Source organism: Schistocerca serialis, chromosome 1, assembly GCF_023864345.2.
Source record: "Schistocerca serialis cubense isolate TAMUIC-IGC-003099 chromosome 1, iqSchSeri2.2, whole genome shotgun sequence".
Lineage (NCBI taxonomy): Eukaryota > Metazoa > Arthropoda > Insecta > Orthoptera > Acrididae > Schistocerca > Schistocerca serialis.
Genome location: NC_064638.1, coordinates 562,041,130 through 562,059,385, shown reverse-complemented (window position 1 = coordinate 562,059,385; position 18,256 = coordinate 562,041,130). Strand labels below are relative to the sequence as shown.

Here is an 18,256-nt window from a genome sequence, read left to right as displayed (position 1 = left end):
GTCCTGATGAAATGTATTCACTCATGACGGCAGTCCTTGCAGTGCGGAAGAAAGGTATGAAGATTAGTGTGTAAAGTGTAATTGACTACAAGCTCACTAGAGATGGGATACTAATGATGTACAGGGATGAGGAAAGAAATTGGCCATGTCTTTTCAAAGGAGCCATCCCTTCATTTGCTTTAAGTAATTTGGAGAAAAACATGGAAAGTCTAACTCCTGACAGCCAGAAGAGTATTTGAACGCCAATCCTACTGAAAGTGATTCCAGTGCCTTAGCCATTTCACTCCCTCATTCAGTACAAATCTCATTGGAAGGAAGGCAGATGTAAAACTCAGATTCATTGGACAAATAACAATGAAGTGTATTTCATCCTATGAATAAGATCACTCATAAAGACAGATTACTGAATACTGTTCAGCAATATGGAATGTGTCCTAGGCTGATAGGATAGGTTGAGTTGGTGGAAGGATTGAGAGACTTTTGGGATGAGATGTGCGGTTCTTCAAAGATTTGTTTAGTCGGCATGATAGTGTCGGGAAAATGCTGCACAATGTCCTTGGTAGAAGTTATACTAATTTTGTCACGGTTTAATCTTCAAATTCCAAGAGAATGCACTTAAAGATAAGTGTCAGGTAACATCTTTATCAAAGAGATTGAACCATATAGTATCTGATTACAAGATTATTGGTGAACATAAATATTCAGGGGTAATACAGGAAGTGATATGATCACATATAATTAGTAAATCACTACCGAAGTATTGTCCCAATGTTTGGGAGTCCTTACCAAGTAGGCATGACAACAGATATTGAACTAATTCTGAAGGAAGGAAGCTTAGAGTTTAATATCCTGTTGACAATGAATTCAGAGATGGATTACCAGGATCATAACAGGTCAATATAACACATACAAAAGTCTAACGGAGGTACTTGGGGAACTTAAATGAGAATCCCTGGGAGAAAGGCAACATAGTTCTTGTGAAACTTTGTGGGTGAATTTAAGGAACATGTATTTGGAAAAGAATGTAGACTATTCTGCTGCCATTATCACATATCTCATGTAAGAATAATGAGACAATATTATGAAAAGGAAAGTTGGTACTCACCATCTAGCGAAGATGCTGCTGAGTTGCAGATAGGCACAACAGAAACAATGTCAGAAATAAAGCTTTCGGTCATTAAGGCCTTCACCAACAATAGACGTAGACACACACACACACACACACACACACACACACACACACACACACACAAAAAACTCGTGTGTGTGAGTTGCGTGCTCGCTTTTTGTGTGTGTGTTTGTGTATGTGTATGTCTATTGTTGACGATGGCCTTAATGGCCGAAAGCTTTATTTGTGACATTCTTCTTGTTGTGCCTATCTGCAACTTAGTAGCTCTGCTATATGATGAGTAGCAACTTTCCTTTTCATAATATTGTTATGTTCCATCCAGGAATAATGAGAATTATGTAAGAGAGAGCAGGGCATGTAAAGAGGCCTATGGACAGTCCTTTTTACCTTGCTCAAAACATAAATGAAATATGGAAGAAAACTGACAATAATCGGTATGATGTACCCTCCTGGGGAGTATTTATGTACATGTAGGTGGTTGGCCTTGGCCTTGATGAAGGAACCATACCAGCATTTACCTGAAATTGTTGAGAAAAACCACAGAAAGCCTAAATCAGGATGACCAAATAGAGCATCATCCTCTCAAATATGAGGTCAGTGAGACTTCCTGGCAGATTAAAAGTGTGTGCCAAACCAAGACTCGAACTAAGGACCTTTGCTCTTCACAGGCAAGTGCTTTACAAACTGAGCTACCCAAGCATGACTCATGATCCATCCTCACAGCTCTACTTCCACCTGTACCTTGTTCCCCACTTTCCAAACTTCACAGAAGTTCTCCTGAGAAACTTGTGGCACTAGCACTCCGGAAGAAAGGATATTGTGCTGACATGACTTAGCTACAGCCTTGGGGATATTTTCAGAATGAAATTTCCACTCTGCAGTGGAGTGTGCACCGATATGAAACTTCTGGTAAATTAAAACTGTGTGCCGGACTAAGACTCAAACTCGAGACCTTTGTCTTTTGCAGCAAGTGCTTGACCAACTGAGCTACCCAAGTTACTATGCCCAAAGCACATCTCCCTTCAGTCCGTCAGAAAGATTGAATCAGTGACAAGAGTGAGGAGTGAGATGTTGAGCTCAGGAGGATGATGAAAGAATGCAATCATGCGCTATAGATTTTTGCCCATGACTATTGTAAACACAATACACTGTGATTACGTACAGGGTGTTCCAAAAAAAAGTGCCAGGATTTTGAATAACGGCTGCAGAAAAAACTTTTCAAGATAATGAAAGGATTTAATGCCAAATTGAAGAGTAAAAAACCTTAAGTTTTGATGTGAACTCGATTTGTCACTCTGCAGACATAAAAACGATACTCGATTTTATGCCGTGTAGCATCTCTGGTGTTACATTCATGAAGGCTGTCAAAATTTGCTCCTGCAGATGCCTCAAATATCGAATTTCTTCTGCTTAGACAATGTTTCTGACATAGCTCCAGAAAAAGAAGAACAAAGCGTTACAATCACGACTTCTGAGAGGCCAGGGAATAGTCACATCCCTGCTGTTTCTTTAAAATAAATATATTTTACTGACCTTTTTCATCTCCTTAGGCAATTTGTTACACAGCTTTATTCCCGGATAAAAAATGCTGTTTTGAGTTTTTTTATTTGTTTTTCCTTGGTAAATGTTAAGTCCAAACTGGCTCTTGTTCCATGATTATGTACATTATGTACGCAAATATTAGGGAAATACTTATTAATATATTTCCTGACATGCACAAAAGACTGGTAGATGTATTCACTTGGTGCAGTAAGGATAGCCAGTTTTAAATAGTTCTTTACAATGAGTCTAAATACTACTTTTAGTACACTTTTAGAAGTGTAATTATAACCTGATTTTTCCAATGTCTTATGTGAAAGATGCTTTTGTAGACATTAGGACCAATAAATACAATACAATACAATCCAAGACCCTTTTCTGCAGTTTGAAAAAAGTGTCTATGTTTTGTGCCTCTGATCTCCACGAAAGAACCCCATAGCTATGAATTAAGTGTACATAGGAATAGCGTGTCATCACAAGACATTGGCTGGTACACAACACTTTCTTTTGTTTTCTCTCTTTATGCTGAAGTGTATGCTGTTTGTTTTCTTTATGTTCTAAGTTAATTTATTGCATACTTCCAAACTGTAACCATCCTTAAGGGTTTTATTTGCTTTCTCTATTAGGAGTTCTGGTGTTTGATAAACTACTTCGATGTAGCTGTCATCATCAAAAAGAACTTTTTCTTCATGTCTTATACTGCGTGGAAAGTCACTAATATATATCAAGAACAGAAGTGAGCCCAATAAACTATCCTGAAGTACACCTATATCTATGTGTTTCTTGTACGACAATAGTTTTACTAACAATATATCATCATTAGATATGTGTACTACCTTATGCACTGTGTTTTCCAGATAAGACTGTAACCACTTGTTTTCTTTTCCTCTAACACCTAGTTCTTCTAGTTTGTTTAGTAGTATTTTATGGTCATCCTTGTCAAGAGCTCCAAGTTTCTTTTTTGTGAACTCTGTAATGGCTGACATTGCACTTTTTTCCATTTCAGAAACCAAACTGTGCTTCATTGAAAAGGTTTTAATTGAATGGGTGAGTTGAAAAAGGTACACATTCCACAAATTTCACAAATTAAACTGAGATAGCCATTTTCTTCTTTGGACGTATAGACATCCATTGAGCATAAAAAAGAACATCTTCCTCTACTTCAAATGTGCTTGCCAACAATAGTTAGATACGAGTGAGTTGAAGAAAGGACATATTCCTGGAGTATGTTCCTTCTTCAACTCAAAGCCGCACTAGAGTCGGCAACACCCACCACAGTGCTAGTGCTCGCTGCTCAGTCATGTGTTTGGTGTGTAATGTAGCAGATGAGCGAGCTGTTTAAGGTTATGTTGGTTATGTTTACAGTGAAAAGTGATAAGATCTGTGCCAAAATTATGAGGGCTATCCACAAAGTACATGATGTTTTCGTTTGTGTCCGTTAGAGGCGAGGCTAGCGCGGCCATCTTGGTGTCATGGCATTCCGCCGCTCAGTCGGCATCCTGCCGTGCTAGTGAGAGGTTCGTGCTGTACTCCGTTGAGTTACTGTGACAGTTTGAAATGTTAGCGTTAATTGAAAATGCCATGAAGTGTGAAGTGCGTGCTGTAATAAGGTTTCTGACTGCAAAAAACTGTACACCGATAGAAATCTATCGGCAGCTTTGTGAAGTGTATGGGGACAACATAATCACTGAAGGTGGAGTGCGTCAATGGGTCATAAAATTTAAAAATGGCTGAACTAACATTCACGATGAAGAGCAAAGTGGAAGATCCAGCATAGTGACTGCCGAACTTGTTGAAAAAGTCAATGCCACGGTCCGTGAAAACCGTAATTTCACAATAACTGAACACTCTATGAGTTTTCCACAAATTTCACGAAGTTTGTTGCACGAAATCATTACCAAAAAGCTTGGTTACCACAAGTTTTGTGCAAGATGGATACCAAAAATCTTGACAGAGATTCACAAAAATCAGCGAATGGCTGCAGCGTTAACGTTTTTGGACGCTTACGAGAAAGATGGCGACTCATTACTCGATCGCATTGTTACTGGTGACAAAACATGGGTTAAGCATGTGAACTGCGAGACAAAATTGCAGTCAATGCAGTGGGAGCACACAAATTGCCCCCAAAAACCCAAGAAATGCATGCAGACAATGTTGGCAAGGAAGGTGATGGCGACTGTCTTTTGGGACAGAAAAGGTGTGATTTTTGTGGATTTCCTGGAAAGAGGCACTACAATAAACTCTCAAAGGTATTGCCAAACTCTGCACAACCTCAGAAGAGCAATACAAAACAAGTCCAGGGGAAAGTTGGGCTCAAAGATCTTCCTGATTCACGACAACGCCCGGGCCCACACGGCATATGCCACTCGTGAAGTTCTCGAATCTTTTAAGTGGGAGTTGTTTCCTCATCCGCCGTACAGTCCCGACCTGGCACCGAGTGACTTCCACTTATTCCCAGCAATGAAGAAGTGGTTGGCTATGCAGCGTTTTGATGACGACGCACAGCTTCAAGAAGAGGTAACCATGTTGTTGAAGGCGCAAGCGGTCGAATTTTATGACGAAGGAATTTCCAAGCTTGTCCATCGCTACGATAAGTGCCTTAATTTAAATGGCAACTATGTAGAAAAGTAGTATTTAAGTGTGGCTTTCATCTGCATTTAATAAAAAAAAATTCCAATACTTTATTTATTTTTAATTCGAAAACGTAATGTACTTTGTGGATAGCCCTCGTAGTTTAGTGAAGTTTATTAGTTTTTGGTTTACTTTAGCCAAGTAACAATGTCAGCAACAGACAGTGACAGTGGTGAACCAAGACATAAAAAGGGAAGACATTACAAAGAAAAACATGTACGGGAGATGGAAAAGTTAGCAAGGCATCGTGGTGAGGAGTTTGTAACTTCAGCAGGCGTTCATGTTCCAGCCAAAACAACCGGCCCTAACTGTAAGTTTAGGAAGAAATGCATGGATAGTTTCTTTATTGAGGAAAAGGAGAACATTATTTGAACTCTATATAGTGGCAGACCTAAGCACGAGCAGGACACATGGTTAATGAGCGTAATTGAGAGATACAAGGTTGCAAGGCACAGACCATCAAATGAAAACTCCAAACCACATGAGTTCTCTTTCAAGTACTTTGCCATGAAAGGGACAAGCAGAGTTGAAGTACGTTGTAATGCTTACATGCGGTGTCACACAAAGTTGTCATTAGGTTGACACATATTTTGGCCTCTGGGAAATCCACTATTGACATGAGAGGTAAACATGAAAACTGTTCTAATGCTGTTCCAGCCTCACATCTAGTTAAAGTACATGAACATATTGATTCAATTCCAACATATGTTGCTCACTATATGTCTACAACAGTCACATATCACGATGCTCAACTCAATGTGGCAAAAATGCATGAACTTTTCATATACAAATTTCCTGACATGAAGAATGTAATTAAGTATGAGTTTTACTTGGATTATTTCAAGAAAAACTTTAGTTACCGATTCGGCAGACCTCAGGTCGATGTGTGCAGTACTTGTGAAGACCTGAAGATCAAAATTAAGTCAAACATGCTTAATGACAATGCAAAAGGTGTAGCATCTGCTGAATTAATGGTGCATAACAGACGTGCTAAGCATTTTTATAACAAGATGCAGGAAATAAAGGAACTATCAAAATCCCGGCCTGATGTCATGGGAATTGCTTTCAATTATATGCAAAACCTGCCACTACCACTGCTGCCTGTACAAGAAGTATTTTACCTTACAAAACTATGGTTCTATGTCTTCAATGTTTATGACATAAAAAATGACAAGGCCTATTTTTTTACCTAGACAGAAGGTGAGGGAAACAAAGGCCCATATGATGTACGTTCAATGGTTTTGGATTTTATCACACATCACATTCCCGAAGGAGTGCAGTACCTCCATGCATTTAGCGATGCAAGTGGATGCCAAAACATAAATCATGCTCTGTGCAGACTTTTGTGCTCCTTGACCATGGACAGTAGATTCAAGGCTATACATCTGTATTACCCCATTAGAGGGCACAGCTTTATGCCATGTGATCGTATGTTTGGCACAGTGAAGCGTGAAGTCCAGCGACATGATCGTGTCTACTCACCTGAACAGTACAACTCAATGATTGGTAGTGCGAAGAAAACAAAGCCTACTTTTGTTGTGACCACTATGCAATGTGATTTATTTTTGGAATTCAAGAACTGGTGGCCACAGTACTTTGTGAAACAGCCTAGAAGTGTAGAAAGCAGAGCAGTTACTTTCAAAATAAGCACATACAGACATTTTGTCTTCTAAAGTGATGCAAAGGTTTTGTTGAAACACCCGCCTATATTGACAGCCCCGTAAAATGGACCTTCAAGCTGAAGAAAACAAACACTGTTGAAATCCCTGACACCAAGGCATATCCAGTGGGAAATGTTCCCATAAAGAAAGACAAACTGCAGGATCTCCAGAAAGTTAAACACTACATCCCAGATGAGCATCGATCTTTTTTCGATGAAAGAGTCTCTTGGATACAAGAGACATTAATGAAGATGATGTTGATGACTAACTGATCCACCTACAAGGTAAGAGTAATAAAAACATATTTTAAAGTAACATTTATGGGCCATGTGTCACATACTACTGAATAAAACTAAAAATAATAATGATAGTAAAAATAAAAAAGAACATTTTTTCATAATATTTTTCAAACAAGGCTTTTTTTCAGCTGCTGATCGACTAGAATAAGAAGACTGATGACTGTCTACTATGAAAAGTCCAACAATGAAAAATGTTTAATAGGAAAACATTTTTTTGTAAATATATGTAGCCAACAGTTTTGAAATATATTTTTTTGCCTTTTTACAAAGATTGAATAATTTTACTTGCTTATTTCTGAAATCTTTTTAACACAATCCACAAATTCGGATAAAGTTTGTGCGTTTAAAAACTTTGAGCTGAAAAAGGTACATAACCCTGAACATATTTATGCAGTTACATGGTATATAACAAATATTTATACATAGGTACCATGTGCAACGCGTTTGCTACACTCAATTGTACACATTCACAATAGTAAATTTTTCGGTATAACAACCAGTTTTCTCACAAAAGCCGAAAATTTATGTTTTTGGAATGTGTACCTTTTTCAAATCACTCATTCAATTATTCATGTAACTGTCTTTCAGGATAGGTTCAATTATTTTTGAGAATGCTGACAGTAGTACACAGAGTGTGTGAACTCCTAACAAACTGCTAATTCACACACCATGGTTTCTTCCACTTCCTTCAGATAGCTTCATAACCAATTCAAAGTGTTGAAAGGAATAAAGAAATCTGTGATAATTTTACAAAAAATTGTTACCACAAACGAGGATGTGGATTCTCTTCAATGAATGTTGTTGCTTCTGCTATTCCAACCTTATCCAAAAGATCTCTGGTATCTCGAAGCGATTTCACTTCCATGTCAAGAATGTTTTCTGAAGTTGGTCTTTCAGGATTCTGCATAATTTCATCTAACAACACTGCTCGAATCTCTAACTCCTGGAATCAAATAAGTCATTGAGAATAATTAAAACACACAAACATGTTCTGTTCTGTGCAATTACTCACACAAACTGAAAATTTATGGATTACAACTAAAGAGGTATTATTTGTTAATTACAACCATAAGACTGACAGAGCATTCAGGAATTTAGTTTCAACTGAACATGCACTGATGACTCATATTCGTAACTTACAACTATGAAATGCACATCATCGTTTCACATGAGATTTGTTGATTATTAAAGTCTTTCCTGTTTCTGCTGCACTTTCCACAGCATGAGGATAAGATGAACATAAAATGGAATTCTTGACTAACACACACTTGGTGAATGAATACTGGTGATAGGGTACAGGGGTAGGTATACCTCGCTAGACATTTTACAGTGGAGCACAACTGTCATCAGCAACACAATGAATGAGCAAGAGCATTACCATCAAGTTTTTACTAAAAGACATAAAATTTTTTAAAGAGCGCTGCATCTCTACGAGGAGAGGGTGCTTTCTTTTCGTGGCTTGTGGCATCATAAGATGAAAAGCTTCCTTGGTTGCGACATAACTCTTTCTGGTTAGCTTTGTGGTGTTAGATATTGTTTTAGTCTTTATTTTTTACTAGTAAAGTATTTTTTATCATTGATAGGTGCTCACTCAAGCAATTTTCATCTCTGCAGTGACACTTCTGTTGTGAAATAAGTGAGAATAAAGAGAGGCAACTGGTAGTCGTGGCATCGAGTGAGTGCAAGGAAAGATGTACTCATATCTTTGTACCATTTTTGTTAATAATATAGTAAGTTTAAAATGTGACTACATTACTAAACTATCCAATATAATCATTTTCCATATATGGTTAAGTAATTTAAGCTGCAACTGCTTCAGCACATTCAAGAAGGGATACAAATAAGAAAGACATATTAGAACTTATTGATTGATGGGTGATGGAGCAAATATGAATGTGGTCCAGTCAAGTTAAATACATACTTTTCTGCTGAAAAAATTGTCCTAAGTGCTTCTTTTATTCACCAAGACATTCTGTAGATTAACTTCTTCCACTGACAAAGAATAATAATGTCCACTATGAGTCCACACTCTGTGATGAATTTTATTCACTCAACTGTTTCTACTATGAAGGAAAATTCTAACTCTGCAGTCCACCTTGGTCCATTCCTACTTATATGTTATGTCGATGATTTCCCAGTTACACTCAACAATAATCCCACCATTACAATTTATGTTGATGTTACATCTGGCATCTGCTGGGTAGATACTACAACCCAATATAACAGTTAAATATCACAGTGAAGGGTCCTCTAATACAAGGAGTAAATGTAACAAGTAACCAATAGTTGAGATTCTGAGCGAGCAACTGATTGGCATGTAGATGTTAGAAAGGAAATAGGAGTAGTCCACTTAATTTCAACTGATGTTGATTTACACCAGTATTTTGGAACTGTGTTCAAACATTACAAATTACCTCTTTATTTTCAGGAAGTGATGAGTGCTATCAACAAGGGATCTCAAATTGATTTCATATTTATTGATTTCTAGGTTTTTGATACTGCTCATTACAAGAGACCTCTAATCAAACTGTGTGCCTATACAGTATTGTCTTAATGGTGGTGCTACTGGATTTCTGATTTTCTGTCAGAAAGGTCATAGTAACTGATAGAAAGTCATTGAGTAAAACAGAAGTGATATCTGGTTTTCCACACGAAGTGTTATAGGCTCTCTGCTGTTTCTAATCTGCATAAACGATTTGGGAGGCAATGTGACCAGCTCTTTCTCGTTGACTGCAGATGATGCTATCATTTGCCCTCTAGCAAACTCATCAGAAGATCAATACAAATTATAAAATGATTTAGACTAGCTATCCATATGGTGTGAGAAGTGGCAATTGACCCTGAACTTTAAAAAGTGTAAGTATATTATTGCTAAACAGAATCCATTAAATTTCAGTTAGATGATAAATAACACAAATTTAATGATTGCCAAGTCAGCTAAGTACCCATGGATTACAATTACAAGCAACTGAAGTTTGAGTTGTCACATAGAAAATGTTGTGGGTAAGGTGAGCCAAAGCCTGAGTTTTACTGGCAGAACACTTACAAGATGCAACAGTTTTACTTGAGAGATTGCGTAAACTACGATTGTCGATCCTCTCCTGCAGTACTGCTGCATGGTTGGGACCATTACTAGAAAGGATTTACGGAAGACATAGAAAAAGTTCAAAGAAGGGTAGCTCATTTTGTATTGTAGCAAAATAGAGGAGAGAGTGTCATCGATATGATATATGAGTTGTGGTGGCAATCATTAAAACAATGTCATTTTTTGTTGTGGTGAGATCTTTTTGCAAATTTCAATCACTAATTTTCTCCTCAGGATGCAAAAATAATTTGTTGATGCCCAGCTACAAAGGGAGAAAGACTAGAGCTCACATGGAAAGAGTTAAGTGTTTACTTTTCCTGTGCACTATTTGAGAGTGGAATGGTGGAGAGATAGTCTACAGGTGGTTCAATCAACCCTCTGCCAGTCACTTAAGTATGAATTCACTATAGTTATGTAGATGTAAACAAGACTGAAAACTTCATGTGCTTTCAGATAAATCCTTTTTCAGAGCTAGAGTACACAAAAACACACACACACACACACACACACACACACACACACACACACACACACACACACACCTGTACACTAGCCCTGGCTTATACAGGATGCCAGCATTCCTGCACCCTGCACATCCTCTCCTCCTCACCCACTCCAGCTAATGCAACTGCTCACTCCAGTGAGCACAATATCAGCAAGGGCAATGCACATGCACACAGGTTTGTTTGTGTGTGTGTGTGTGTGTGTGTGTGTGTGTGTGTGTGTGTGTGTGTGTGTGTGCGAGAGAGAGAGAGAGAGAGAGAGAGAGAGAGAGAGAGAGAGAGAGAGAGAGAGGGGGGGGGGGGGGGTGCTCTAGCTCTAAAGAAGTTGTGAACATTATTCCTTAAATTAATTAATTTCAGAGTTAATGTAGGCTAAACAAATGTTGTGTACTTTAAATCCGGGGCACCAGAATGAAGATATTGTTGTCTCACCTTTCTCTGTATGTGATGTTTGTGTGTGTGCATAGAAGACAGATTCTCATAAAAGCCTATATCCATTAGAATATTACCTATGAAACTATGTGGTTCCAGAGACCTTTTAAAGTTTCAAACATCAATCCAGACTGAGCCGATGAGTGAAAATTTGTACCAAGGTTCAGATTCGAACCTGAGTCTCCTGCCTACTAGGCAGATTTGCTAACCACGACCACCCTGGCTCAGTGGCTTTGCACAATTGGATGGACGACCCTAGAATGACTCACTTCTCAATTCAAATTCCCATTCATGATGCAGACCACTCGGTACATCAAAAATATTACCTATTCATCCAAATACCGAAATGCTAAGGGTTGAGTGTTTTGGCTTAGTACAATCTGCTATACCATTTGAACTAGTACTATGTGAAAGTATCTGTCACGCTAACATGAAAAGGATGTTTTTATTATTATTTTGCAGAGGGGAATCATGAGGACGGAGTGTGGTTAGGCCTTTTGCAGTACACAATTGTGTGTATTGTGTTTTATCTAAGTTCAATGACAGTCCATTTTCACAAAGAACCAGTTATTAACTTTCAAGAAAATTAATTTACATTTTCAAGAGTTGAAGTTCAGCCATTAGGCATCATTATAGTAGCTGTATCATCAGCAAAGAGAACTATACAGCAAAGAGGACTATATCTGCTTCTTGAATATATGTTATTACATAGCAACAAGAACAACAGTGGATCCAATATTCTTTCCTGTACTACACTTGTAATAAATGTTCCCCATTCTGAAGACACTGTTACATTTTTTTAACTTGCAGGGTTTCTTTATGCAATATTCTGCCACCTTTTAAATAAAACAAAGGAAGAAAGATTAGGGTTTAATGATTTTTGGTTGGATAGGATGAAAACCAGTTACAGAAAGATCTCCAATAATGAAATATTTTAAATTCTCGAGTTGACTACTGTGAACTGTTCAGTCAGATAAAATTTGGCAAAAAATACCAGTTAGTAATATTTAGTCATTTAAATATTGTATAATCTGATTAGTGACAAAAAAGAAGAACATGTTCAGTGGGGAGATCTTTTAAAATCAAAACCGATACTGACTAAGTATCTGGTCAGAGCTGTTGTTGGTAGTGGTCAAGTGTGCATGAGGAGTGCCTGCTTGTGTGAATGTGTGCATGTTTTCTTTGCTGTAGAAGGCTTAGGCCAAAAGCTCTGATCTGTAATAATCATTTTGTTGGCCTGTCTACAACTCACCGGGTCACCTTTACGGTCAGTAGAATCTACCCTTTTCCTAACATCGTTAATTTGAGAGATGTGTTATGGTTCTTGCACGGATATGGTTCTTCTCCAGTTCATTTGAAACATATGTACGTAGTGAAATTAGTTGGTAATTACTGACATCTGTCTTGCTAACTTTCTCGTAAAGGGGTCTGACAACAGCATATTTCTGTCTGCAATGAATCATATTTTGTGATGATGGTCTATTGCATATACTACTGAACACATTGCATATCTATGAAGAACATGATTTTAGTACATTACTTGAAAAACTATCAACTCTGTGAGAGTTTTTGCTTTTGAGAGAGTTAATTAAATTCTTATTTCTTTTGCAGGGCATGGAGTAAATGCAAATTGCCGATGTGCATGTGGCATTGCTCCTTGTGTGTATTCTACTGCTTTACCCCTTGAATTGCACATGCTAAACTTTTGTGCTACTGCAAAGAAGTGACTATTAAATATTATGAATATCTGACTTCTGTCATTTATTTTTTGGCTGTTTTCTTTATTTCTCACTGAAACTAATGCAGTAATCCTTCACAAGACACACACACACACACACACACACACACACACACAAACACAAACACACACACACACACCTCTGCAGCTACATTGTGCTGGTTGAACAAATAATGCCAGTATTGCAGTTTGGCAGCTACTGGGGTAATGGGTTGTGTGAGGTGGGGTGCGTAGAAGGAGAAAGAGACAGAAGTCAAAGGAGGGGCTGGTGAAGGGTAGCTGACAGCTTGGAGAGAGGTAGCAGGTATGCAGGATGGGAATACAAGCAGGTGTACAGGATAGGAATGGGGCAACAGACCTAGTGAGTTTGTGCAGCACCCAATGACAATGTTGTGGAGCAGTGGATTTGGAGAGGATGACATGAACAGAGGAAGGGGAGACCATTGCGTAGAGGGTGTGGGTGCTGTGGGTTAGTGGACACTGAGGCCAGGAGGAGTATGGTAGTAGAGAATGTGTTGTAAGGATAACATCCATCTGTGTATCTGTGTAGTTCAGAAAAGCTGGTACAAGAAGCATCCAAATGATAATGGTTGTGAAGCAGCCATTAAACTTGAGTATGTTGTGCTCAGAAGCATGTTCCACCCCTGGGTGGTCAACTCTGCTTTTTGCCACAGTTTGGGGGTGGCCGTTCATTCTGATGGAGACCTGGTTGGTGGTCATGCCAACATAATATGTTCTGCAGAAATTTCAGCAGAGCTGTGTATGATGTGGCTCCTTTCACAACAGGTGGCCCTGCCTCCAATGGGATAGGGCAAGTCTGTGACGGGACTAGAGTAATATTTACTGGATGGGTGAACCAGGGAGGTACTACTAAATTATTTTACACTGTGGCATTTGGGTCTTCCAAAGGTTTGGAGTGGGAGTGACATATGGATGTTGGCATCAGAATACCACTTTTGGAGGGATGGGAAGGATCTTGGATAGGATGTCCCTCATTTCCAAGCTTGATGATAGATAATTGAAGCCTTGGTGAAGGACATGGTTGAGTTGCTCCAGTCTGGGATGATAATTTGTGGTGAGTAGGATGCTCCTTTGCAATTGGTTCTTGGGGCTGGTGGGAGGACTAGAGATGTGCGAGGATATGATGCGGGATATCTGCTTGCAAAAATAGGTCTGGGGGATAGTGCCTGACAGTGATGGCCTTTTGCAAAGCTTTGCACATCCTCTGCTGCTGTAATCCTCCTGGCCTCAATCTCCACCAACCTACACCCTCTACCCTAAAGTTACCCGCTTCCTCGGTCATGTCAAGCTCTCCCAATCCACTCCCATCTTGTGCGCAAGAACATACTGGCTCTGGGGGGCAAGTTTCACATTCCTATCCCATACACCTTCTGCCTCTCCTTCCCACATTCCTATCCCGCACATTTGCTGCCTCCCTCCAAGCCATCAAGCCATCAACTACCCTCCTCAACCCCTGCTCCCACTTTCTCTCTCTCTCTCTCTCTCTCTCTCTCTCTCTCTCTCTCTCTCTCTGTCTCTACCCACCCCATCCGACACAATTCCCAAGCCCAGTCTACCTGCCGAGCCACCATCCTGGCACTGAGTGTTTACCTGGCACAGTGTAGCTACAAAAATGTGTGTGTGTGTGTGTGTGTGTGTGTGTGTGTGTGTGTGAGAGAGAGAGAGAGAGAGAGAGAGAGAGAGAGAGAGAGAGAGTTTGTGTGTGTTTGTGTTCATGTGCTTGGGCATGTGTTCGCTTGCAAAGTTTTCATTCTGTTTTATGTGCCTGTCAACGGCACCATGCTCACAATGCTTCCACTATTTGGAGGGTTGTCTCCTTCACTCCTAAATTATTTTACACTGTGCAGTGACTTGAGATTACATAAGGGACAGGCAAATAAAAATGAGACATTTCGAAAAAAAGTAAGTAAACTGTTTATTATTCCAAAAGTAATAATTCTAACTGCTAGTACATTTATCAATAACAATGCCTTCATGGAAAAATGTTTACGGTTGACTATGCAACCCTGATTGTACCCAGGCGTACACCTCTTTGTCCAAAGCAAATCGACAGATATGAATGTTTTTCTTAGGGGCTCCAAAAATATGGACATCAAATGGGAAGAGATCACGACTGTATCAAGGATGTGTAAGGGATTCCCAGTGAAACTTCTGCAGTGTAGTTAAAACAACCTTGGCAACATGTGGCCTGGACCACACATCCTCTATAAAGTTCTGATCTCTCCCCTCAAGATTTCCATGTTTCTGGAGGCCTGAAGGAAGACAGTTGTGGCCATCAATTTATTACAGATGAAGAGGTACACACCTAGGTACGATAATTGTTCTGTAGGCAACCACAAACATTTTTCCATGAAGGCATTGACCAGCTTGTCTCACAGTGGAATAAATATACAGTTATGACAATTACTTTTGAAATAATAAACAGTTGAGTCACTTTTCTTCATTTGCTTCATAATCATTCGACTGCCACTTATATTTCAAGTAAGAGACTAGTAGTACATGGAAGAAAACTAAAAACATTCATCTGTCAGAAGAGTAATTTTGGAACAGTACAGTAGAACTCCTTCTTGATGCAGAATTGAACATAACTATCACATGCACATTGCTTTACTTATTTTGTATACAATGTAGTAGAAAGAACACGTGATTAATTTTGTAGGTGTTTTGGGGAGACAAAGGAAGTGAAATTTAGTACAAAGCTGTATCTCTGACAGCAACAATAGCTCTAACTGGCTGGGCAGTGTGTCAAACTGAGCTCGAATGACAGATACAAGAACATTAATGCAGTGGATGGCAAGTGGTGGCGTGCCAGTCTCTTGGTAATACATGAACAGATATCTATGGGTGAAAGATCTGGATTGGTAACACATGAACAGATATCAATGGGTCAAAGATCTGTAGAACACTCTAGCCAGGGTAATAGTCAAACACCCTCTGTACTGAAGTAGGTCATGGCTGCACAGACAACATGTGTTATCTTGTGAAAAGGTAACATTATTGAGACCTTGAAGATAGGGCACAATCATAGGTCTTCACATGTTACAAATGTATTGATTCCTATCCATATTGTTGACTACACAAACTAGTGGCGATCATGTTGTGTATCCAATGGCACCCCATAGCAAAGGTTCAAATGTGTGTGAATTCCTAAGGGACCAAACTGCTGAGGTCATCAGTCCCTAGACTTACACACTACTTAAACTAACTTATACTAACAACAACACACACACACCCATGCCCGTGGGAGGACTCGAACCTCCGGCAGGAGTGGCCGTGCAATACGTGACATGGCGCCTCTAACTGCGCGGCCACTCCGCGCGCACTCCATAGCATCACATTAGGTGCTGACCCTTTGTGAAGATGGCAAATGTAATATGGAAACATTCCTTCTGCTCAAAGCCTCTGAACATGAATAGTCACTTGTGATGCTTTAAGTAGAACTGGAACTAGTCTGAAAAGATGATGTGTTCTCACTCCTGTGTCCAGTACCCACCAGCTGTCATGTAAAGGGAAACTGCAATAATGGTCACCATGGTGACAGTCTGTAATTCTCCAGACTTTGTCGCACTATTTGCATACCTCTCTTGCTGCAGACAAGCATATTTTCTGACTCAATGTATTTGACACGACTATACTATCAAGTACAGCCACGAAAACATGTAGCATGTACAGGATGATTCAGCTGCCCTGACTGCTGTCATTCTATGCATATTGCAGTGTTATAACTGGTCTTCATAAGCCACAAGTGACATTTTCATATTCTCTCATTTGTTACAGGCAAACTATTTTTACTACGAAAAAATGACCAGAAACTTTTCTGTAGGAAATGTAATGCAATTATAAATTTTATACTGGGATATGTTTTAGCTGGAGGCCATGATTTTTGAGTTATTCAAGAAGAATGTATGAAAGTGATCTTCAAATGCACTCCACCCTACACTTAGCCCTCAAAATTCAGGATTTCTAGCACGTTGTTTGTGGCACTCCCTATTGCCACTGTACAAAAGTTTTTGACTACAAGAACTATTCCTGATATTTGATGTTTTTTGGTCTCTACTGATTGGACTATTGCGCCTCCAGCTTCACTGAGTATTTCACTGAAATTATTAATTTAAACTTGCCATTCTTTTTAAAGAATGAAAAATTACTTTTGTAAATATTATGCCGTAACTAATTATGTAGACAATTCAATCCAAACTTAATCCTTACAGGCACAGTTGTTTCGTAATAAGAAGGCCTGACACACACAACAATGTAATTGCTTATTTTATACTGTTAAAATTCACAGAACTGCCACATAAAATTTACATAAGCATTAATTTTGCAACCTGTAAGTGCACAATAATATAGATGGGGCAATAAGACCAGTCAATGAAAACAAAAAAGACTGAATATGGGAAGTAACTCATCCTGTTGCAAATGTTTGCACAGTGGTATGAGGAAGTGCCATGAACAACATACTAGAAATCCTGACCGGTGGGGTCCTGAGTGTGAGAGTGGAGTGCATTTGAAGGTCACTCCTGTACGTTTTTCTTGAATAACTCAAAATTATGGCCTCTAGCAAAAATGTGGTCCAGCACACATTTAACAACATTAAATTTCCTACAAAATTGCCCTGCTCATTTTTCGGTAGGACTAAACAGTAGTGAGTGAGTGAGTGAGAAAATATGAAAATCGGCGCACGTGGTTTATGAAGGCAAGCTATAACATTGCGGGTTGCATAAACATCAGCAGTAGGGGCAAGTGAATCACACTGTATAGCTGCACGTGCTCATTGAGATCTTGCATGCCACCAGATGTGGTCCTCCCTAATGCACCAATTCCACATTCGCATGACAGTCACAACATCCTGACCAACGTGTGCAGCAAAGCTGCAGAATGATAAAAAACAACTGTGCCAGTGATGAATTCTAACATATATTGATGGATGTTTCTACTTCTTTCATGAGTGAATTTCTTAAACTTTTCACCAGCAAACAACATTCAAATGTGATCTCTGAACGAAAAACTGGCTACATAACCTTTCCTTATATACAGAATGTATATGTCATTTCTCCTACTTATACTGTGTGGCTGAAGTGAAATCTAATCATACACATTCCGAAACATATAGTACACTTCATGCCAATTTGACAATTGTCACATACTGCCTTCATGGTGATGCATTTTTAATTGGTGGCAGTGTATTTTTACACATTTTTTACAACAAAATGTATCA

The 18,256-nt window shown here is 39.0% G+C and overlaps 1 protein-coding gene across 2 annotated transcripts in view; it reads right to left on the bottom strand.

The window, feature by feature from the left end:
* The window catches only part of LOC126475648 (WD repeat-containing protein 35), a 203,080-nt gene that overhangs the window by 61,169 nt on the left and 123,655 nt on the right, over positions 1-18,256 (bottom strand). For both annotated transcript variants that reach the window (XM_050103483.1, XM_050103484.1), the window contains one exon: positions 8,024-8,202. In XM_050103483.1, the coding sequence (XP_049959440.1) occupies positions 8,024-8,202 (179 nt within the window). The remainder of the gene's footprint in view (positions 1-8,023; positions 8,203-18,256) is intronic.